Here is a 25,277-nt window from a genome sequence, read left to right as displayed (position 1 = left end):
ATCACAATCCACACATATATCCGTTGTGTCAAACACATTTGTACATATGTTGTCATCATCTTTTTCAAAACATTTTCTTTCTACTTGAGCCCTTGGTATCAGCTCCTCATTAAAAAAATTTTCCTCTCTCCCTCACCCTCTATCCCCCATGTCCCCTTGATAATTTGTAAATTATTATTGTTATTTTTTTCCATGTCATACACCAACCACTGTCTCCTTTCATTCACTTTTCTGCTGTACATCCCCCTGGGATGGGGGCCATATGTCAATTATTGTGATTGGTTTCCCCTTTTTTCCCCCTTCCATTATCCTCCAAAAATGCTCCCCTTATTGGTCCTGGGGGTGTTTCTCTGCTCTGGGAATCCTGTGTTGCAAAATCGTATCTATAGCAGTATATAGTTCTGGTCTAGCGAGATTTTTAAGATAGAATTGGGGTCATGATAGTGGGATGAGGGATGGAGGAAGCATTAAAGAACTAGAGGAAGGTTGTGTGTTTTGTTGGAGGTCATATTGGTTTATGTTTAGAATAATATCTGCAAATAAAAAGTTTTACTTCTTTGCTAATTTAGATGCCACTGATTTTTTTTCTGCCTAATATCTCTAGGTCACCACTTTCAGTTTGTCATCCTGTTGCAGCAGGTGTGTTGTGATGCTGGAAGTTATGTCAGCAGTATTGCAAATACCAGCAGAGTGAACAGGTTTCAGAAGACCACCTTCCAGGTAAAGACCAGATTGAGATGAAAGACTAGGAGGTCCACTACTGAGAAAATAGCCACTGGAAAGTATATGAAAAACAGCTGTCCAATACAGAAAAAATCCTAAATATCGGCATAGTGTTGTTAGATATAATGCCAGGCGATGAACTCCTCGAGTTGGAAGGCACTTAAAAGATGACCAAGGAAGAGCTGCATTCTCAAAGTAGAGCTCATCACAATGACATGGATAGAGTACAGCTTTTGGGACCTTCATTTTCCTCCTGATGGGGCATGAGTCAAAATGAGAAGAAACAGCTGCAAACATCTCTAAATAATTGGAACTTGGCATATTTAAAGTATAAATGTAGAAAAATTGGAAATTGTCCAAAATGAAAGAAACCACATAAAGATTTATACCCTGGCCATTATGAGCTGAGATGGGCTGTTATTGCACATTTGAATCAGACAATCAAATACATGGAAATCTATTCAATACGATTATTATTCAAATTTATGCACCAACCACTAAACCTTGTGATGAAGACACTGAAGAATTTTACCAATGTCTTAAGTCTGAAAGTGAACAAAAATGCAATCAGGATGCATCAAAAATTAGTGGTGATTCGAATGCAAAAGTTGGAAATGAAAAGGAAGGGACGGTAATTAGAAATGACCTTGGTGATAGAAACAAAGGTGGAGAGCATATGACAGGATTTTGTAAGATCAATGACAAATACCTTTTCAACAACACCCAAGTTGACTGCATCAATGGACTTCGCCAGATGGTATTCACAGAAATCAAATTGACCACCTCTGTGGGGAGAGACAACAGAGAAGCTTACTATTAGTAACTAAATTGAGGCCGAAAGTGACTGGAACAGACCATCAACTGCTCATGTGTAACTTCGAATTGAAGTAGAAGAAAATTGCAACAAATCCACAAAAGCCAAAATACAGCTGTGGCAGTTACATGATCTCCAGACAACTTGAGGAGGGGTGGAGTCTATCCTGTCAATCAGGTCATAGGCAATGAGGCCTCTGTGTGGGTATGGTCTTCTCCTGAAGATTCAGGGAACTCCTATATTCCTCCCTGGAGTGGGACATATATTCTTTGCTTCATCTTCCTGCTGACAAAACACATGGAGCTAAGCTGATGGAACCAGAACCCTGGAGCTGGAGGAGCTACATGGAGACCCATGCCAGTGCTGAGATGCTTCCACTGCCACTGGATCTACAAGAATTGTCACCCACTGGCCAGTGATCTTCCTGCACTCAGCGTCATTGCACTTGTGTGAGTCTGAAGAAGAATTTATAGACTGGCATTGGAAATACAGGCTAATATCATACTTATGGACTTGATTTGGACTGGGCTGGAATGTTTTCTCAACATACAATTACTCTTTAATAAAAAGCTCTCTCTTTCATATATATGAGTGCCCTGGATTTGTTTCTCTAGTCAACCCAGACTAATATAACAACCTTAAGTATATCCCACCTGAATTTTGAGAACATCTCAGGAGCAGATTTGACACATTGAATCCTAATTACAGAAGACCGGTGAGCTGTGGGATGACATCAATAATATCATACATGAAGACAGCAAAAGGATATTTAAAAGACAAGAAGGAAAGGAAAGATCAGCATTGATGCCAGAAGAGACTCTGAAACTGGCATTTAATTATAAAGCAGCTAAGCAAGTGGAAGAAATGATGAAGTAAAAAAGTTGAACAGAAGATTTCAAAGAGCAGCTCAAGAAGATAAAATAATTATAATGAAAATATGCAAAGGCCTAGAGTTGGAAAACCAAAGAGGAAGAGCATGTTCAGCATATCTTTAACAGAAAGAATGAAAGAAAAAATTCAAGCCTTGAGTTGCAACATTGAAAAATTCTATGGGCAAAACATTGAACGAGGCAGGAAACCTCCAAAGAAAATGAAAAGAGTACACAGTCACTGTGCCATCAAGTCAACATTCAACCATTTCCAGAGGTTGCACATGAGCAAGAACCAGCATCACTAAAGGAAGACGTCCAAGCTGCGCTGAAGGCATTCATCAAAAACAAGGCTCCAGTAACTGTTGGAATACCAATGGAAATGTTTCAATAAGCGGATGAGGCACTGAAACACTCACTGGTCTATGCCCCTGTATTTTGAATATAGCTACCTTGCCAAACGAGTGGAGGAGATCTGTATTTTTGCCCATTCTAAAGAAAAGAGACTGTGTTAGATGGGGTTATTTGCGGAAACAAAAAACGCCAGCCTTGAACCTTACATCACCTCCCTTTGCGCACTTCACAAGAGCCGATGTGAAGGAAGAGAGCACATTGTCTGGGGTCACACCTTTGAAAGGGGGAGTGGGGAGATTACTATCCACTTGAGGCTGGGGCCAATTGATGAGTCTCCCCCATAGCAATGGAAGGAGAAGCTTTCCAGAAATTCAACCTGAGACCAGGAGAGGGGACCACCTACACTGTGGAGGAGATGCTGGTCGTTCTATTGGTGAGCATGGTGGGTGAATGGGGATAACTAACCACATAGCGAGAAGGGATCCTAAATAATGAGTGTAGGGAACCTAGGGGAACAATGGGCCAGATTTTAGGTACCTGGGTAGATGCTACAAATTAATTTCTACCCAACTGTTGGACAACCGCAGCCTGGACTAAGCATCAGAATGATCATGGAAGCTGATCTGGCAGGCAGCAGGGCACCACGCAGGGGCTACACCAGAAAGACAACATAAAGGCCCAGCTGAATGAAGCTTCCTGCATCTTTGAACTGAGGGCTGGGGTACTTGGATGGGAGAGAAAGCAGAGAGTGGCTGCCCAGCATTGTAGAAGTGACAAGTCATTGGGCCTTGGGGATGGGGTGGGGGAAGGAAACCTGGGCTCAGTGGGTGTCCAGTGGAAAGGGAACCAGGATCACCAAACATGTAGTATCTCAATGCGCACCCTGAAGTGACATGACAGGTTTGAATCTGTTGGGTAGGGAACTCTACTTGGATGAACTGACCCAGGAAGGCCCCCACTGACATCAATCCCCATACAGTGGGTCAACAGAGGCTAATGAATGAGGGATTGGACTGTGTAGTACAAAAACCCATAGGCTGCAGCTCCAGGTGGAACTGTACTTGCATAGACTCATACTGACAGTGTCTGGAGTGCTGGGTCACTGGGAAAATTGATGACAATAGTACAATCGACTTATACTCCACGGGGGTGATTTGGCAATGCTGTGCTTCTTTGTTTATATGGGGTTTTGCTTGCTATTTAAAAAATTTTTATTTATATATTTTTTCTTCTTCTTTTTTTTTCTAACCCTGACCCTAACCCTAACCCTAACCCTGCTTTTTTGTTTTTGTAATTTTCTTTCTTTCTGGGTATGTGTGTTCTGTTTGTTTGGTTGCTAGTGTGGTTATGGCTGCTATTGATGCAGTTGATACTATAGGGTTGTGATTTTTCATATTTCAAAGTAAACCTGAGACATGCAAACCACATGGACAAGCAGATGGACTCTGGGTTCCTGCTTAACTCTAGCCCCAATTCAGGAACAGCTAGTTCTGATAGCATGGCCCTACCAGATACTCACGTTCATTGAATGGTCACTGAAGATAAGGGTGTTATAGCAAAGTGTGGTGAAGAAATTAGATGGTGCCCGGCCATCAAGCAAAATAGTGTCTAGGGTTTTAAAGACTTGTATTCAAACAAGCAACCATCTAAGGGGGGGGGGGGAGGCAGCTAAGTACACATGGAAGAAGCAAACCAGCTTGTTTGATGCAAAGATGAAAATTTAAAAATTTGATTATGGTGAAGAGAAAAGTATCAGAGCTAAAATTGTGAACACACAATTTGTATAAGGCTACAGAGGACAGTGGGAACCCAAAACCCATCTGCAGAGAATCTAGTCAAACTGAACCGCTGACAGATCTACCCTAGCTACAGGCAAGGGTCTCAACCAGACTTACGATCAGCCAGAGACCATTGTAATCTTGAATATGCCAAATCAAACGCCATACTTGGCCTACGCCTCCCTGTAGAACTGACCAGAATCGGTTCTGGGTGCAAGTATCTCTTACTTGTTCCATGACAGAAATTTCTTCTCCGGCATTTTGGATGTTGATGTGATCTTTTCTTTCTTACTCATTATTTGTATTTTGGTCTTTATATCATTATTATTTTATCCTTACCACCTTATTTTGATTTTGTTTTCTTATTGCTTCTTTTGGGTTTCCCAGTTTGTAATGCACTGAAGGAGTGGATTCATAGTGATAATAATTGATATAAGGGTTGATAGGGGATGCAGGGCTGGAGGGATGGGTGATAAGGACAGAAGGGGATTTCAGGAAATAAAAAATGAAGGCAGGAGGGGGGAGGGAGCACTAGAACTGACTTTGATTGTGCAGTTCATTTTAAAGGCTAGCTAACCCTCTTGGGGGTGGGCGGGAGTATGTTCTAAAATTGATATGGTAATGATTGTACAATTCTCCTGGATATGATTGAACTATTGAATTGTATGATATGTGAATTATGTACCAATAAAACTATTATATACAACAACAAAAGTGACACTCATTTTGTATAGAAAAGAACTTTAAATCAGGAAGTAATTTTATATCAAGAAGGCATCCCAGCCCGGTCCAAATCAAGGCAATGGGTCTGATACCAGCTGGCATCCTCTTCAGATTCATGCAGCTGCAGGTTACTGCTGATGCAGAAGATGGAAGAGGGAAGCAGGGCTATCACAAGTCAGTGGACGAAGAGTTTCATGGATTCAAGGTCGATGCAAATAAGACAGGGCCCTGACAACAACTCGGGTTGCAGTCCACCTGCGACTACTCCTGGAAGGTGACCCAGGATGCCACCAAGGAGGGAGAAGGGAGAGAGAAAGCAGTTTTCACTGTCTCTCCATAAAAGGACTACACCCTGAAGGAGGCATCATCAAGCTGTGACCTCATTAATACGATGGCCTCAACCCCTATGCTTTCACACAGGTTCAAGTTGACATAAATTCTAATCACTACAGTGGCCCAATAGAACACGCAATTTATAGGCTAATATCATTGATATCACATGCAAGTAAAATTTGCAGCAGTACATTGACGGAGTTGCCAGGAATTCAGGTTGGATTCAGAAACCAGGGATACCATTGATGATGTGGGATGGATCTTGGCTGAAAGTAGAGAATACTAGAAAGATGTTTACTTGTGTTTCATCAACTATGCAAAGGCATTCAACGATGTGGGTCATAGTAAACTATGAACAGAATGGGAACTTCATAACATTTCATAATGCCGTAGGAAAACTGTTCATGGACAAGAGGCAGTCATTTAAATTGGAAAAGGGAATAATGGGTAGTTTAAAATAAGGAAAGGTGGGCATCAGTGTTGTACCCTTTCATCAAAATTATTCAATCTATATGCTGAGCAAATAATCAGAGAGCTGGATTATATGAAGAAAAATGGGACAGCAGGACAGGAGGAAGGCTTATTAACTTATGGTATACACAAGACATAACCTAGCTTGCTGAAAATCAGGATTTTGAAGCACTTGCTGTTGAAGATTAAGGACTGCAGCCTTTTGTATGGATTACAACTTAGTACAAATAAAACAAAAATCCTCACAGTTAGACCAATGGCATCATAACAAACACAGAAAAGATTGAAGTTGTCACAGATTTTATCTTGCTTGGATCCACAATCAATGCCAAAAGAAGCAGTAGTAAGAGATTAAATAGTATGTTGCACTGGGTAAATTTACTGCACAAGACTTCTTTAGAATATTAAAAACCAAAGATTGACTTTGAAGATCAAGGTGCACCTGACCCAAGCCATAGTATTTCCAATTGCCTCATATACATGTACAAATTTGACATTTATTAAGGAAGATTGAAGAAGAATCCATGCATCTGAATTATGGTGCTGGGGAAGAATATTGAAAGTACCATGGAATACCAAAAGAAAATACAATTGTGTCTTGGAAGAAGTAAAATTTTTCTTAGAGGTAAGGATGGTGAGACTGTATCTTTCCACCATATTTATTTAATCTGTATGTTGAGCAAATAATCTGAGAAGGTGGACTACATGAAGAAGAATGTGGAATCAGGAATGAAGGAAGGCTTCTTAATGACCTTTGATATGTAGATGACATGTGTTGTTTGCTGAAAGGCAGGAAGACTAGAACACCTATTGATGTAGGATGACTGCTGGGAGCTAATAATAATAGGTGGAAGAATGAAGAAATTTCAAAAAGAGGAAAACAGTTAACCACTTGAAGAAGTGGGCAAAAGAAGTGAAATGAAGTTTCACTTGGAAGGAGAACTGTATGACCAGTAAGCATATGAGAAAATGCTCCTGATTACTAGCTATTAGTGAGATGCAAATCAAAACAACCATGAGATACCATCTACACCCTTGAGGTTAGCCCAAATCAGAAAATCAGAGCACAACAAATGCTGGATGGAATGTGGTGAGATAGGAACTCTCCTCTACTGCTGGTGGTCTTGTAGATATGAACAACCTTTATGGAAAGTGATCTGGCAATATTTAAAGAAAATGTAAATTGAACTACCGTATGACCCAGCTTTCCCCCTACTGGGCATATACCTAGAAGAGGTAAGAAAGAAACCATGACCCATCGTCTGTGTGCCAATGTTTATTGTGGTGCAATTCACAATTGCAAAGAGTTGGAAACAAGCTAAATTCCCATTAGCAGATGAGTGGAACAGTTAACTCTGACACGTACACACAATGGAGTACTACATATCAGTAAAAAGTACTGATGATCACATGAAACACATCATTTCATGGGAAGAGTTGGAGGAAATTATGCTAAGCGAGGCTAGTCAATCACGAAAGGAGAAGTACAGCATAAGCCCCCTGAGGTAAGTGTAATCAGCAAAGTAGGTATAAGAGAGAGGCCACCTATATAACAATATTCGGGTAGGGCACAGGGAGTCTGAAGGAGGTTAGACCAAAGCCAAGGAGGTACATGTAGGTTCAACACAAAGAGGGGGAATAGGGGTAAGGAGAGGAAGAAAAGGGGGGTGTCAAAAGGCAGATGATGACAGGGGGCTGAAGCAGGGCATTAGCCCATCCAGAGGGAGAATATTGGTTTGTCTCCATAGAATTGGGAGTGGACATGCAGACCCTACGACGCTGTACCAAACCAGGAGGGAAACGTGACCTAGTGGAGGAATGCATGAAAAGAGACGGCTACAGGTCTGGCTCCACACAGAGCCAATCTGACCCCATTCCTAGAGATATGGGTGACAGAGAACAACACTAAACCTACAGAGTGGGTTGAGGGCCCAGCATGCCATGCCCACACGGAAGCAGACCAGGAAGGAAGAAGAGAAAGGGCATTTGGTCTGGACCCCATGCTGGCACACCAGGCCCAGGGAATGACGTCCCTGCAGGGAGCGGCTGGGACACAGAGGGGACTGTGGGACTGACAATAGCTCATGTCATGCTATGCCCTTACTAGAGCAGACTGCAATGAAGGACAATTCTGGGGTCACACGGCGGGGAGGTAGTGTGGTCTGAACCCCTCACAGCAGGACGAACCAAGAAGGGAACATAACAGATCAGCAAGTGGAGCAACGCACCGCTATGAAGCCACTGAGGAGCTCCCAAATGAACTTCAGGCTGGAAGGGGCAGCTCCTGGAGATCCCCTATACCAGTGGGAGATAGTCATGAAGGTCAGCGAATAGACCTGTAGACCTGGGATTATGTATATTTTTTTTCCTTTAAAAAAAAAAAAGTTTTCTTTTTTTCAATTTTCTCTCCCTTTCTTCGTTCAATCTTTTGTTTGGTCTATATCATAGTTGGTTTGCCTACTTATTCAAGATAGGCATGCGAAGCAAGCCCAAGGAGAACACAGCGGGACCAACGATCCTGGGGAGACTTGGGGGTTGAGGGCAGCCAGGGAAGAGTGCAGGGAGCAGGCAGCGCCATAGACAGGGGAACACCAAGGGGATTAGAGTCAACAATGAGGAGATGGAGATCCTGATGGTGTCAGGGCAACAGCAAATTAGTTAAGAGGAAGTTCTAAGAGGTGGAAATAGGGGGAAAGTGATGGTGGGGCAGGAGAAGGTAAAAAGAAACAGAGGAAGAACCTAGGAAGCAAAGCAATGGATAGAGGTATAAGGATAGGTGTATACATATGTAAATACATTAATTCACAAAATATGTACACATATTTATATGGCAATAACTGTGGTAGTGGACAGACTTTGGGCTTCTGCTTATGCCCTCCCTCAATACAAGAACAGTATGTTCTAACAAATCGGCATTCTGAGATGCTCACCCGCACGGCACAATCGCTGAAGACAAAATGGGTGCAGAAGCAAATGTGGTGAAGATAGCGGATGGTGTCCAGCTATTAAAAGATATAGTGTATGGGGACTTAAAGGCCTGAAGTTAAACAAGCAGCCATTCAGCAGAAAAGTAACAAGCCCACATGGAAGAAGCACACTACTGGTGCGATCATGATCAGACCAGGTAATAGGCATCAGAACACACATAACATCAGACAAACAAAAACATTTTGTTGAGAATGAGGGAGGGCATAGCAGAGACCCAACATCCATCTGTAGACAATGAAACAATCCCCCCCCCCCACCCCTGAGGGGCCACAGGGAAGGATGAGTCAACCAGGGTGCAGTAAAGCTTCATTGAGGCACACTATATCCCTCTGGTTCCTTGAGGCTTCCTCACTCCCAACTATCATGACTCCAGTACTGCTTCTCAATTCAGACTGGTCCGGAGCATGTACAAAGGTACAGAGAAGAGATGGGGGCTCACAACACACGGAATCCAGGAACAGGAGTGGGAATAGCGACACTTGAAGGGTAGGGATAAGGGTGGGGGGAGAGGAAAAGAGAAAGGGGGAACCAATCGCAATGATCGACACATCACCACACACCCCTCCCAAGGGGGAAGAACAGCAGAAAACATGGGGGATATGATAATAATAATTTATAATCTACCAAGGGGAAATGGGTGGGGGGGGGGAAGGAAAAAAATGAGCTGATACCAAGGGCTCAATAGAAAGTAAATGTCAAGAAATGAATGAAGGCAACATATGTACAAACATGCCTGATGCAATCAATGCATGGATTGTAACAAGAGTCCCCAATAAAATGATCTTTCAATAAAGCAAACAAACAAGCAAAACCAGCCCTGGTGTAGACGGCCTGTTACAGTGCGGTAGGTGTACTGTATGCCAACCCAATGCGAACTAGCTGAGTCTGATTCATAAAGACCTCATGAGGCTTCTGAGACTCATATTGGCCTTAAATAAGGTTTTTTGAGGCTTTAGTGTTTTTTTATAGGAGCAGACATCCTCGTCTTTCTTTTGATCTTGGCCTAATGCTTACCCCACTGCACCACTAGGGCTCCTGATGTACCATATATTACTTTTAAAACAGAAGTAACAATTTAGTTTGTTGTATATATGAAACTGTGGAATGATTGAGCCTTTTGAACATGAAGACTTTAAATGATTCTGAAAATCTAGATACCTTTCTTACTTAATTGTTCAAAAGTTGGCAGAGACACTGTGCAAGTAGGTTACAGCCTTTATTAGAACTGTTATAAAAGATGACTATTTTAAGCAAATAGAACAATCACCTGTAATGCCCATGCCCTCAACAGATGAAAGCCTTAAAGGAAAGGAATTCAAATTATTTTTCTTTACAACTGTCATGTTTTGTGAAAAGAGACAACATCCTGCAAAACTTAAGGAAAACTAAATCATGTTCATCTCATATGACCAGTTTTAATTACACCTCGCTTTTGAGTGGGAATAAAAGTAGTGTGATACGACACTGGCCTTAATTTGTTTTTGAGTTCAGGCAAAGAACAGATTCTCAGCATCTCAACTGGCGTAGTGCTTGTGTGCTGCGATGCTATTCTCAAGGTCAGAAGTTTGAAACCACCAGCACTTTCTACTCCTGTAAAGACTGACAATTTAAAAGCCCACAGGTACAGTCTGACCCTGCCCCAGTCTAGGGGTGCTGTGAGTTGGAATTGACTATGGCAGTGTTTTTGGGTTTGAGAGACAGAACTACAATAATATGTCTAATTTACTCATCTCTTAGGATAGTTCTGAAAATCTTTTCAAACGGTGTTTTTAATTCACACACACGTGTATATATACACGAGTATACATATATTCATAACATTAGATAAAATTACTTTATAATTATGTATCACCTTCTGTTTTAAACTTTATAGAAATCCAATTTTCTTTCACTATACATTAACATGCAGTACAGCTCTAAGAATGGTGTCAGTACATTTGTAACACATTTTGATAGTTTATATGTATAATAAAGTTTGAAGAGTAATTCATTCATTGTCATTAAGCCAATTCTGACTCATAGCAACTCTATAGGACAGACTAGAACTGCCTGTGTGGGTTTCTGAGACCAGCTCCTTCTGGAGTAGAAAGCCTCATATGTCTCCTTGAGGGGACCCCTGGTGGTGTAAAGTTATGAGCTGATCAGCAGTTCGAAACTACCAGCAGCCCTATGGGCTTTCTGCTCCTCTGAAGTTACCGTCTCAGAAACCACAGGGGGTCACTGTGAGTCAGCATTGACTTGATGATGGATGGTGTGTTTGGAGTCTGTATCTCCCTGGGAACCACAGGTGGTTTTGAACTGCTGATCTTGGCTTTGCAGCACCACGCTTAATCTGCTGTACCACCAAGGATCTTCTGAAGAGTGACTCTACATCCTAAATGGTTTGATGCCAACGAAGCTAGTTAGTTGCACTGGAGAAATAGTTGTAAAATAATTAGATTAAAAAATTAGAAAATCTGTAAAATGTTTGACTTTCATAGTTTTAGAGAATAGTATTAACACAAGATGGCATTCTTCGTAGTCAGGGGAAATGTATCCAGAGTCATTTATTTAGCAAATATTTGAGCTCCTATCATGTCCCAGACATGATTTCAGATAATGAGATACAGCAGGGAGTAAAACAGACAATAATTACGGGCCTTTGTTGTGCTTCCAGAATAATTGTGTTTGCCTTCTTCGCACCAATGGTGTTTTTAACGTTGTCAAAGTGAGTATTTGAACAGTTGTGGTAGAACAAGATGGGACCAAATGCATGCTTTTCCAGTCATTGGCATAAGTCCACTGATCCTTTGATACTTTCTTGCTGCTTATGGGAGATGATGTCTTTTGTTCCTATCTCTGCATGTATTATCATAGCTTAATTAACCAGATCAACAAAACAGCTGAGTATAAATTAATTCTGGCTTCTTTTATTCTTTTCTATTAAAATGTTTTATTCTCTCTGATGATTAATACCTTTGATAAACAAATTTTAGTTTCCAAAAGAAACAGGTTTTCTTTGCATTGTCGTTGGTCCTGAGCATAAGGGCCAATATAGATATGACAATTGCCTTCTCGATTTAAGTGATGTAAATAGACAAATTGGATAAATACCCTGAAAAATCTCACTGGAGCTTGAATTATCTTGCCGAACCCATGAATTAAATATAGGAATGCAAGAAATGTCACTCTAGATTAAATCAATTGTCCACAGAGCATGGTATTTTATGGGGAAACATGGTTTTTATTCTCCATGACATTGATCTATTTTGGACATTTATTATATTTCTTAGGTAACACATTGCACAGCAATTTCCACAAATCAATTTTCTACAAAGACCTTCTTTGATCTCATTTCTATTTCAGTTAGTTCAAGCCCTTTGGTAATGAGTTTACTACCTCTTGTGTATATTTCACTCCCATATTCCAATGACTGTGTAAATTTAATTTTCAAAATAACCACTAGAGTACACTGTGATTTGGGATACTTGCTTAATTTATCCATTTCTTCACTCTCTCCTTTATCACTTGAGAAAACTGATTTTATGTGGAAAGCTTTACATTTTCTTACTCATTTCAAGTCTGGACTAGTAGCTCTATGACATCTTTTTCCCTAGAGAGGAATGGGAAGCACACATTCCTAAGAAGAGGTTACAGTTTTGTTACTTGTAATATTTGTTTTGCCATCCATATATATAGATATTTTTAAAACAAAATATTGGGTCCTCTTACAGCTCTTATCAGAATCCATCCATCCATTGTGTCGGGCACATTTGGACATAAGCTGCCATTATTGTTCTCAAAACATTTTCTTTCTACTTGAGCCCTTGGTATCAGCTCACTCCTCCCTACTCCCCCACGAACCCTTGATAATTTATAAATTATTTTCATTTTTCTTTTTGAATTTTTTATTTGATAATTTTATTGGGGGCTCATCCAACTCTTATCACAATCCATGTATCCATCCATGTGTCAAGCACATTGTACATTTGTTGCCATCATCATTCTCAAAACATTTGCTTTTTACTTGAGCCCTTGGTATCAGCTCCTCATTTTCCCCCTTCCTCTCTGTTCCCCCTCCCTCATGAACACTTTATTTTATGTCTTACACTGACCCTTCACCCACTTTTCTGTTGTCCATCTCCCTGGGAGGGGGTTATATGTAGATCATTGTGATCCATACCCCATTTCTCCCCCTACCTTCCCTTTCCTCTCATGGTATTGCTACTCTCAATATTGGTCCTGAGGTGTTTATCTGTCCTGTATTCCATGTATTTCCAGCTCCTATCTATACCAGTGTACACGCTATTGTCTAGTCGGATTTGTAAGGTAGAATTGGGTTCATGATAGTGGGGTAAGGAAACATTAAAGAAAGAGAAGGAAAGTTATATGTTTCATCAGTACTATACTGCACCCTGACTGGCCTGTCTTATCCCCACGACCCTTTTATAAGGGGATGTCCAATTGCCTACAGATGGGCTTTGGGTCTCCACACCTCATTCCCTCTCATTCACATTGATATAAATTTTTGTTCTGGGTCTTGATGCCTGATACCATTGACACTTCTTGTGTGCTTCTTCCATGTGGGCTTTGTTGCTTCTCAGCTGGATGGCTGCTTGTTTATCTTCAAGCCTTTAAGACCCTAGATGCGATATCTTTTGCTAGCCGGGCACCGTCAGCTTTCCTCACCACATTTGCTTATGCACCTATTTTGTCTTCAGCGATAATGTCAGGAAGGTGAGCAACACAGACAGATGGGTTATTAGAACAAATTGTTCTTGTGTTGAGAGAGTACTTGAGTAGAGGCCCAATGTCCATCTGCTGCCATAATACTTAACATATAAATATATGTACATAGATCTATTTCCCTATCATTATATATAAACATATGTACATGCCTGTATTTAGACCTGTATAATTGTCCTTTGCCTCCTAGTCCTTTCCTCTATTTCCTTTTACTTTCTGCTTGTTCCACTATCATGTTTGGCCTTCATTCGGGTTTCAGTAATACCTCTCGTCTACATTGACCTTGATCAAGCCCTACCAGGTATTTTACACACTCCTCCCCAATGATTTTAGATCACTTGTTGTTCCCTTGTCACTTTTTTTGGCCATACATATTTCCAATGCCAGCAGGGTCATCGATGATAGAAAGGTTTCAGTGAAGTTTCTATATAAGGCAGACTAGGAAAAAAGTTGTCCTTCCAACAAGTAATCAAGGATACTCCGATGGATCTCAGCAGAATAGCATGTGATATAACGCTTGAAGAGGAGCCTCCTGAGAGGCACTCAAAATACCCACTGACCACAATAGATGGGAGCAGGTCAACTATCATAAAGATAGTGCAGGATCAGGCAGCATTTCATCCTGTTGTACATGGGATTGCCATGAGTTGGAATCAACTTAATGGTAACTAACAATGACAACAACGCATCTCATACTATGTGATGAATGATTCACGTACTAGCCATCTCAGTACTTTTAGACTCTGTACCTTTAACATCTTGCAGCTATTTTGTAAGGCTTTGCAATTATAGCTTCAGCAATGAGTTCATACAAGACAGTATATTAATTTTTAGTTTTTTGTATATACATCATTCTTTTACTTGTTGTCTTCAGTCTTAAAGGAACCCATCTTTAGATGTCTACCCATATATTACAGCCTTTGTAAAGTCTTCGTTTCTAAAGAGATACTCTTGTAATAAATGACAGGGAGGGCTGAACATATCTGACTTCCTCTGATTTCCCTATTGCCATGAGGCAGGGTCAGACATGTCCTCACACTACATCTTTCTGCATCTATCCTGGCACCCACCATTCCTCTACATGGCACTCTACAGCTCTACTGGGTTTGATAACTCATTGAAACGACCCCCAAGAATTTATAGACAATTAAAGGGATTGACTGAGAAAGTTAATAGATTGCCATAAATCATGAGCAGTAAACAGTAAGAATACCGTTTTGGTTCACAGCAATACTTCTTTTCAGCTAGCAACCAGCTCTTGCTCTGGTTCTCAGGCTCTCAACCCTGCGGTACCTTGGTTTTTACCCATATGGGCTGGAAAGCAGCTCACCTGTCACTTTGTCTCATAGTCTCATAGTTTGGGGGCCAGATGAAGAGAAAATACTCCTTTGAATCTGTGCCATAGTCTCTGGAGCATCTGATTTGGCAGCGTCTGCCACTTCAGCCAGAGATGGTGGACCTGCTTTTCCCAGTGGTCCTGCGGTTTTTCTTTATGTCCTAGAAAGGTCTTATATATGAAGGAATGGCCTTAATTGAAGTGTGGTTTATCTTTCAATAGGCAATACCCAGAAGGAAACAGAGGATGGTGTCTTAGAGAAGCCCTCAAGGAAACAAAGGATGTAGTTTGGTGCACAATATCTACTAAGGTCAGGCATTAACCTTACTTCAATCCCGTAACAGAGAACTCCCTCCAAAGTGGGATCACAGCCACCCATACAGAGTCCATAATGACAATACATCACCTAATTATGGCTAGGAGGGCCATGTTTATTGAGTACATCTCAGTGGATTTGGTTGATCTTATCTTCTTTCTCAACTCTTTCTTGCCTGTGTGGTCTTCTAGAATTATCAATAAATTAAGTAGATAATTTCATATTGACAGATTTGAAATTAGTTTTTATTATGTTGAAAACAATTTATGTATACATATAAATCTGGCAAATTTAAAAGCCCTCACTAATATTTTTTGTAATGATTTAGTCCAGCTCCCTGAATTTGTAGTTATTACGCCAACTGTGAAATATATTTATGGCCAAATTAATCTTAGTGTTTATTCCTTCTATAGTGAGTTTTCCTTACATGATATCAATATGTTATACTGACTTTTTCCTTTTATTTTCAGGAAAACATATTGAAGCTACATCAGAACCTCAGAGATAGCTAAGCTTTTTAAAAAATCTACAAGTCATAACTAATGATATATATACCTTTGCACACTTACTTTATGTGTGGAATATTCCAGGGAAATCATGTTTCAGGCTCATTGTACTAGCATGTTATTTTATAAGATGTCATGTATTGTTGTATTAGAGGAAATTAGATGGTGTGGACTACTGTATCTGTGGTATGCTCCTTTCACAATAGACCATCTTTCCAGGGTGTAGTAAGAGGACCATTTTCCCCATGTGTGCAGACAGGAACGGAACGACTTGCTCCATGTAGTGCTGGAGAAGGAGCCCCCTAAGTTGGAAGGCAGTACACAATAGCTGCATGGATCAACGATGTGGAAGGTGGAGTGGGCCTGAGCAATGATGGCTCTGAGTTTGAAGCTCACCAGTTAGCAACCAAGGGCAACAAAATACAATTACTTCTAGAACGGAGTTCCAACGGGTCTAGAGGGTACGTACCCGTGCATTTGTAGAACTGTTTTTTTTAATGTATTCTCCTAAGGCTATTCAAGAGGAGTCCAGGAACATCCCATACTTGGGGGAAAGACCAGAACCAGAAGAGAAAGTGTTTTTTGCTCTTGCGTGGGACATTGCATTATTTCCTGAACGTCCCAGCACACCAGGTCAAGTCCTTAGAACAATCTTCTCTGCTCTGCCCCAAGGATCTGTCCCGCGCTGGTGTGATGACAGGAGCAAGATGGCCCCAGAGGGGCTCACATATGCGAATCCCCTTACTCCGTGGGTGAGACAAGTAAGTAGCAAGAGTGGAAGAGCACCCTGGCCCTGTCCTGCCCCCTCTGAAAATGCTGGGGCATGCTCTGCTCTGCTCAGCCCATAGTTCCCAGAGGGATGAGATTGAACTTTGACTTTTCACACAGCGAGAAAGCAGCGCCAGGGACCTCTGGGGAGCAGGATGGCAGCCGGGAAGGAATTTGGATGTGTGCTTTTCATACTGGTGTTTTCATGTGACCTGACTCTCATTCTCAATTTAGTTCCATCTTGACCTGAAAAAGGCAGCCGAGGTTTGCCTGCCTTCCTTCGGCTTACCTGGACTCATCCGTGGCCACGTGCCTCCAAGAAGCACGCCCACCCCAGGTGTCCCCTTTGCTGGTCCCTTGCAAGCCCCAGGAAGAGTCTTTCTCTAGATACATGCACATGAACGCACACTCCATTTCCCTCTGTAGGGATTTTGTTGGGAGAGAGAGAGAGAGAGAGAGAGAGAGAGAGAGAGAGAGAGAGAGAGAGAGAGAGAGAGAGAGAGAGAGAGAGAGAGAGAGAGAGAGAGAGAGAGAGAGATACTGGGGTCCCTGAAACCCATACAAAGCATAAGCATCCCAAGCAGCTCCGGAGGTTCCTCCCCTCTCTCCAGCTGCGGTTTTTGTACATACTACAGCTTAAGAATCCTTCAGTTGCAAAAGAATAAATGCCCGCCACCCCCCACCCCCCATGTCTCCTTAGTTTGCCCCTTCCCCCACCCGTTTATCAAACGACTGTTTTTAATGCATGAGATAACAGACAAGCCTCGGGTGACCTGTTTTCCCCTCCCCCTCCCCACTTTTTTTTTTTCTTCCTTGCGGTAAAATAGGGCTGAAGAAAGAGGGCACTAGTGTGCAGCCCAGACCGTCCTCGCACCGTCTGGATTTGAGCGGAGGCGCCGCGGAAGCGAGCGCGGTCGCGGTCCCCTGGCCCCTGGACCAGAGCGCAGTCTGCCCCGACTCAGGTAAGTCTCAAATCCACATCCTCCAGACAGACCCAGGTGAGCAGACGCCCAGGCAGGGATACCCAGCCCCCCGCGGCGGCAGCATCCCCAGGCTGTCGGGTTTCCCTCCGGGTCCAGGCGCATCCTCGCTGCTTTCTCTCTTTCAGTCCCGCATCCCGGGAAGAATAGGGACCCAAGGGGGTCTTGGTGGTCTTTCTCTATGTGCCTCCTTCCCGGTCCCCTCTCTCGATCCTGCCCCGTTCCTAGAGCCCCCTTCTCGCCCGACTCTCACCTTGAGGAGAAAGGGACTCGGAGAGGGATGGGAGAGGGAGCCAACTTCAGCCTGGCGGGCAGGCGGCTGGGATTTGGCGCCTCTGCCCCCGGAGCGGCAGGGTTTGAATGTACCTGCAGGGGCACAGGCTGGGAAGCTGCGAGAAGACAGGGAGGGTGGAGGATAGGGTAGGGTGTGTGTGTGTGTGTGTGTGTGTGTGTGTGTCTGTCTGTGTGGTGTAGAACCACGGGGGTAGGTGGTGACAGAGCAGCGGGGGTCTAGGGAATGCAATACAAGGCGCTGGTCCCCGCGTCCCTGGCAGGCGACGTGCGGGAACGCCCGGGTTGGGGACCGAGCCCTGTCCAGGGTTCTGAAAGCAGCCACCCAAAGGCTGTAGCTGAGAGAGACGCTCAGAGCTCCGCCGCACGCCCGATCTATCAACTATGCAAAATCGAAAGGTCCCAAATTGAGCGAGGGACGACTCCCCCGCCACACACACACCGTCCTTGTGCCCCCCTACCACTAGATGGGCTGGGGACACCCTTACCTTATCAGACCCCCTCTTCCTGAACATCTACAGTAAACCCGACTTCTTAGGGCCGGGGGAACAGCCCCAACTCCGACACCCGAGACTTTACCAGGCGTTGCCTTAGTAACTAGTATGGGTTTTCCTCAAGCTGCCAAATTTATATTTACTACTTGGATTGTATGCCAGGGTCTCGTCAACCCCTCAGAGTCAAAGTCATAGGTACACCTCTCACTCACTGTCACCTTAAAATAGCACTTCCACCTCTATCTTGGAAGTTTCCTTTTTTTTAATCTGCGGGGGGGGCTGGGGGCGGGGGTGAGGGTAGGAGGGGTGGCGTGGGCGAAAGTTGATCTTTTACAATCCGGAAAGTTCTCTGAGGTTAACTAGCTAACTCCTCCCTTTTCCCCCGAAGTTCCCAGACTGGAGGCCAGGGAGATAGAGGAGGGAGCGGGTCAGGGTGGGGTGGGCGTCTGCCTGGGACTTGAGGGGGCAGTGCCTTCCCTCTGGATCAAAGCGGCCTCTTCTGCTGCTGCTCCGACCACGACAGGACGTGTCCAGACCAAGTGGACGGGGAAACGATTCACATCACTGACCCCTGAGTTCTGATTCAGTGCCTCTAGTAACCAGCTTTTTATTCTCTCCCTCTTCTGTTCAGAGCGTCCAGCTCACCGCTGCCAACTGCGACGCCCTACGCATCTGTCGTCAATTTACCTGGATGCATGGGTGCATAAAGGGGGCTGACATTCCCCTCAAGACACCCCTAGGGCTTGGGGGCAATCTTGGAGGACCCCAGGAGGAGGAGGCGGCGACGGTGGAGGTGACGGACCAGCCGCGTTGGCCAGGGGGACCAAGCCTGAGGAGGGGAGGTGTCGGGCGTCTGGAAGGCGCGCGCCTACAGCGGACAGGCTGACGGCGTCGGGACCCGAGTCCCAGGCACCATGGTCGGGCTCCTCTGGCTCCTCTTGCCCGCAGCGATCTTCTGGGAGACGTCGCTGCTCCCCAGAAGCTCGGGAACGAGAGCGATGCTGGCCGGAGCCTCGTCTCAGCGCTCGGTGGCCAGAATGGACGGAGATGTCATTATTGGGGCCCTCTTCTCTGTGCACCACCAGCCACCGGCCGAGAAGGTGCCGGAGAGGAAGTGTGGGGAGATCAGGGAGCAGTACGGCATCCAGAGAGTGGAGGCCATGTTCCACACGCTGGACAAGATCAACGCCGACCCCGCGCTGCTGCCCAACATCACCTTGGGCAGCGAGATCCGGGACTCCTGCTGGCACTCGTCGGTGGCGCTGGAGCAGAGCATTGAATTCATCAGGGACTCTCTGATTTCTATCCGGGACGAGAAGGACGGGCTTAACCGTTGCCTGCCAGATGGCCAGGCCCTCCTCCCAGGCAGGACTAAGAAGCCCATTGCGGGTGTGATCGGCCCGGGTTCCAGTTCGGTGGCGATTCAAGTGCAGAACCTGCTTCAGCTGTTCGACATCCCCCAGATCGCTTATTCCGCCACCAGCATCGACCTGAGCGACAAAACTTTGTACAAATACTTCCTGAGGGTTGTCCCTTCTGACACTTTGCAGGCAAGGGCGATGCTTGACATAGTCAAGCGTTACAATTGGACCTATGTCTCCGCAGTCCACACGGAAGGTAGGCATTGCTTTGGGGAAGAAAGGTACCGAGAAAGGCAGAGCATTACAGGACGGGGGCGTTTGGGATGGAGGTATCCTCCCTATGTATTTCTAGCACAGCGGGGAACTGACTTTACCCTGCTCAGTACACGCCCACCATGCTTTGCCTTTTGTCTTCCTCCATTAAATGACAATGTGGGGACAACTGCATCTCGTGGTGTTTCAGGAGATAGCATCCCCTTCATGCAATGTGGCCAAGGGCAGATTTTAGATTTATGTGATGGTTTGTCCCCTTGTGCAGAGTTTGTGTTAGGAAGGTTTCTTTGCTCCAGAGGTTCTAGTGCCCTTAAGTGCTGAACTCTCACTTGGAGGGGCTGCCCCCAAAGGACAGGTGAGCACGCAGAAATCTCCAGGACATTCTGGGCTTGTAAGCTTGATTTGGTCTTGAATAGCTGAAGGCATTTGTTCTCTCTTACACACCCCAAACTAAGCTGTATGGATGTAGGGTGATGATCTCCTCCAGTCTATCAGAAACTTGCGTTTTAAAATTTCGTGGTGTCTTGGGTAGCCAGGAAAGGTGTGTAATGTAAATCATCTGTCTCCCCACCCCATCCCTCTACAGGTGCGAAACTCACAATAGCACCTTTAACCTCCTGGATTTGAGTTTTGACATCCCATCTTTTTCTTCTGACCCAATGACTTTGATCATTAGAATGTATAGTTCGACTGAACATCAATTACTTTAAGAGGCTGTCTCAGACATCAGGCTTAAAAAGTCCTTCTAAGATGGAATGTATTTGTATTTACCTGGGGCTAACGGCTGTCATTTTTATAGAGACTTGTAGACCTGATTAGTCAAAGAATTTCTTACAGGAAGATTTACACCACTCCCCTCCTCCCCTTAGCTCCTCAGACTTTTGGACTATGGGAGACGTTTGAGGTCATCTACTCTTAGCTCTCACATGGAAGAAACTGAGGTCTGCACTCTCAGTTAATGTCTGAGAAAATTCACTTGTTTCTGATGACCTTGTGGGTATGGCTTGCGTCATTGATATTTTTCAAAATCAAATGATTAAAAGGAAAGCTAAGGGCATGACATTATGTTCTTTTAGCTATTATACAATTTTCAGTTACTAGTGTGAGTTCTAAGTACAAAAATGAAGACTTCTTCTCCATGAAGTAGTGATATGGTTAATGGTCATGAAAACTGATGGTTTAATTTATAAAGGGTGCAGAGATTCCAGATGAAATAAGAGTCACAACAAGTGCCACATTAGAATTTCAGACTTTTTGAGAGAAACTTTCCTTGAGATTTTTGAGGGATGTCTAACAACTCACTCATGTGAGTTTTCTAAAATGTGACTTTTAAATGTGAGCCGTGTACTGCTTTTTCAACAAGAACTCTTTTAGAAAAGTATACAAATTCATGTTTAGATATTAATTTCTTACCATTTAATATTAACTTCCTACTTTTATGTTTAATACAGCACCTCCCCCCCACCCCCATCCCCAATCTGTGCTTAGCTGAAGCATCCTGAAAGCACAGGTATGACTGGGCAAAGGTATCAGCATGGTAGAGATCACTCTAAGAGGGAAGGGCGACAGCTAGCATTAATGCAATTTATTTGAATATTTAATCATTCTTCCTCCACTGAGGTAGGTACCTGATTATGGATATTAGAAATTTAAATCATTCATTCAGGAAGAAATTTGGCTTCCTCGGTAAGCAGTGGCTCCTTTCCTTTGTTTCATGATCAGATCGTTGTATTTATGGGGGGACGATGATGTCAGAAAAACCTCGAATTATCAATCTGTCTTCCAATTGCATCAATCACTTTTCCCCAAAGAAAAAGCACATACCATCAGGGGTATGTCTTTGACAACGAGTCTGATGTCTTTGGAAAAGGAGCGGGATCTGTGTTTGCCAGTCCTGTGAGGTCAGCACCCATTTGATAAGCTCACCCTTGCACTCGTTTCAGTTACTGTGTTTCTTTCCTGCCTTCTGACTGGTGCTGTGGGCAGAGATTCGTTCTCTGAACAGTTTTCCTAACTGATGGCAGACTGGGGTGTGTTCATTGAATCACATCCTAGCCAACTTCGGATTTGATTTTGTTGCCAAGAGCTCAACAATATTTGTCTCTCTATCTACACAGGATACCTCATTTCTTCTCAAAGCAAACTTGTTTCTTTGCTCATTAGACATAATAGCGGTGGCAACAAAAATGTCTTTTACTTATTATTTTTTAATCTGAAAAGAACTATAATAGTCTCCTTTATGTGAACTTCAACTGACAATTAGCTTTTCCTAAGGTCCTGCCCTGCTGCTTCTCAAGGACTGTGGTGTACTGGCCTGCAGGCACTTTCTTGGATCATTTAGTCATTTTCCTGTCTTCAGAAAGATGGAGTCACCTACTGGTGACAGTTCCCTGTCGAAAAGCACCGAAGACCACATTACAGTGTTGCCTCTGCCATTTGGGCACAATTCAGCAAGGAATCCAATTTGTTTGGATATTGGCAATTTGGAGCTAAGTAAATCTGGGACCTTTAAATGACCTTCACCTCTCCTTTCCAAATCAGCCACCCCCTACTCAATATATCATCATGAACTTGATTCCCAATGGGAAGATAATCTAGTGTAGTCAATATCAAAAGATATTAGGTTCCTAGAAAAGTGTACCTTGATTTCTGAGTTAAGCTTTGACTGGCTTTTCAAATCATAAACGTGGCATCTTATTTTTGGTTGCATTGTTTTTATTAGTTTGTTTTGTCGTGAAGTTAACCTTGGAAGTGATTTTTTCATTTCTTCTTCTTTGTAAAGCAGCTAGAATTTAGCTGTGCTATCCCTTTCCATGCTACTCCATTTTCTCCTCTATCATTTTTGCCACCCTTGTCTTCCGTCGGTGATAACTGTCAATATCTTTGACAAAAAAGAGAATCTTTGCACATATGGTAGGCTCTCCTAGTTTTTAAAATAGTTAGTCCCTGAAAGTCAGTGAAAAAGAGGTAGAAGCTCAGTGGGATGTACTGACACAGTGACTGTCATAATGGACTCAAACATAACCATGAAGTTGAGGATGGGCCATGAACGAATAGTGTTTTATTCCGTTGTACATAGGGTTACCATGAGTCAGAACCAGCACAATTGCAACTGACAGCACAACTTGAGGGGAATGTTGAAAAAGCAAGTGGTGGGTAGTGAAGCAATACAGCCTCATCAACAGAATTCAAATACACTTAGGAGCAAGCTGCTCACCTGGAATGTGTGTCTTTAAATATGCTAAGCATAGAGTACAAAAATAACCTACTTCTGAGAAGAGTTTCTCAGCCAAGGACACTATATTCCATCCTTCTGGAAAAAAATGCATATTCTCCATCAAAAAGCAAATTTACCACTTCAAAAGGTTGTAGAAGATGGCATTGAAAGCATATTCTAGTTGTTAGATTCAAAGTACTGAGTAAATTTAATAGAGAAGTCTCTTTGAGCTTGTAGCTTACATATTTTTGTGTTATATTATTGTTTGGCTTTTGGATTGGACACATTTTCATTTATTTTAAGGCCTCCTGTTAGCATCTTGACCTGAGGAGTCAGATAATTGCTGTATGGGAGATATCGATCTCCTTCTGAAAACAGTCATTGAAAGTTGACTTCTTGTTTGCAGTTAGGTTTCCATGGACAGGGCAGCTGCGTAAAATTTTTTTTTTTACATTTGCTTACATTTGACAAGAACTTGGCTTTTATGAGTTTCTTATAGAAATTTGTTCTGTTACCTTTCAGAAGATTTTTTTTTCCTATTTGAAATTAAACTCTCTGTAAATATCTAAAAACCATCAAAGGCAAAAGACCTGAATCAGAAATACCTGTGTTAAGTAGTACTTTAACTAACGCAGTTATGAATAAGAATTTTATTCCTGGTGGATATATCTATTATACCTTTATAAACCTGGCTTATTTATACATTTATGAATATATCTATGCATAAATAACTTACACCAACTTCTTTGCCTTGATTCCAGCTTATTTAATGTTAAATTACTTTAAAAATCTTTTTAATCTTATCATAAAATAAGGGCTTCAAGTGTCTTGAGAGGATATCTAGGCTAGACAATTATAGATGCATAACTCGCCTCTATTATATGCTTGCCAAGAAGTGGCTTGAATGCGCTCTAACTTTTCTAATGTTAGGTTAGGGTTTTCAATGGGAGTGGATTAAGATAGGAGTTATAACAGTGGCAGAATTCCACCCAAGGATTAGTTAGTTCTTCTGTATTGTGACTTGAAACTGACGAGCTCAAAGTTTCCATGAATCCTGCACTGGCCAGGAGCCACCCCAAATAACTGAAACTCCCCCTCTCCCACAGGACATTTACCTTCAGAAAACCCTCTCTTCTTGCCTTACTTTACTAGTTCATCATCGATATCATCTAGTTTTATTTCATTACCTCACACGGGTGACTCAAATAGATCAATTAGTACCCCCAAATCTTATATCAATAGATGCTTCTGCTCAGCAATATCTCCCTTACTTTAACTGTTTTGCTTTACAAGCTGTTATCATCATCATATGTAAGAGTAGGACTTTGTTTTATTAAGCATATCAACATTTATTAAGCATGACATTACCTTAAGCTTGCATGCTAATTTGGTAGTCAGTTCTGGGATTTCAATGATTCAACTCCCTTAGCATTCCAGCATTGTGTCCTAGGATTTGATTACTTACATTACGATGGTGTCAGAGAGACTTAGGTATGAAATCTGATTGCCTATCACCAGCAAACTACTCCCTGGCTGACATTGATGATCATTCATCCTGTAAGGCATTCCCCTGAAATCCCCCTCCCCTGCATACTGTATCATTTTGTAGATATATAAACTGATAGCAAAGAATTACATCTAAGTAGTATAATGAAAAAGCTGTCACAACAGATATTGAGTTCTAATGGAAGATTTAATGCATTAAAGTCTATATAAGAAATTGAAACCTTTAATCTCAGCTATTAAGTTCTGTAGACTCTAAAACAGAGCATAGTTTAAACACAGGATTAAAATAAGTAAAAACCAATTACCACAATATAGACATTTAGAAACACAAGTTTAAAAAACACGTTTAGGAAATACTAAAGAGAACATTGGTGAGGTGTAATTAAATAGATGGTAGCTTATATGAAAAAGAAATTTTGACTAATATTTCTTTTGTGGGGAGAGAACATTG

At 42.7% G+C, this 25,277-nt stretch overlaps 1 protein-coding gene across 2 annotated transcripts in view; it reads left to right on the top strand.

The window, feature by feature from the left end:
- The first annotated feature begins 19,383 nt into the window (after positions 1–19,383).
- GRM1 (glutamate metabotropic receptor 1) overlaps positions 19,384–25,277 on the top strand; it is a 461,245-nt gene continuing 455,351 nt past the window's right edge. For both annotated transcript variants that reach the window (XM_075553889.1, XM_075553891.1), the window contains exon 1: positions 19,384–20,086. In XM_075553889.1, the coding sequence (XP_075410004.1) occupies positions 19,384–20,086 (703 nt within the window). The remainder of the gene's footprint in view (positions 20,087–25,277) is intronic.

The sequence above is a fragment of the Tenrec ecaudatus genome, chromosome 7 (assembly GCF_050624435.1).
Source record: "Tenrec ecaudatus isolate mTenEca1 chromosome 7, mTenEca1.hap1, whole genome shotgun sequence".
NCBI classification, from domain to species: Eukaryota; Metazoa; Chordata; class Mammalia; order Afrosoricida; family Tenrecidae; genus Tenrec; species Tenrec ecaudatus.
This window is presented reverse-complemented; position numbering and strand designations above follow the sequence as displayed.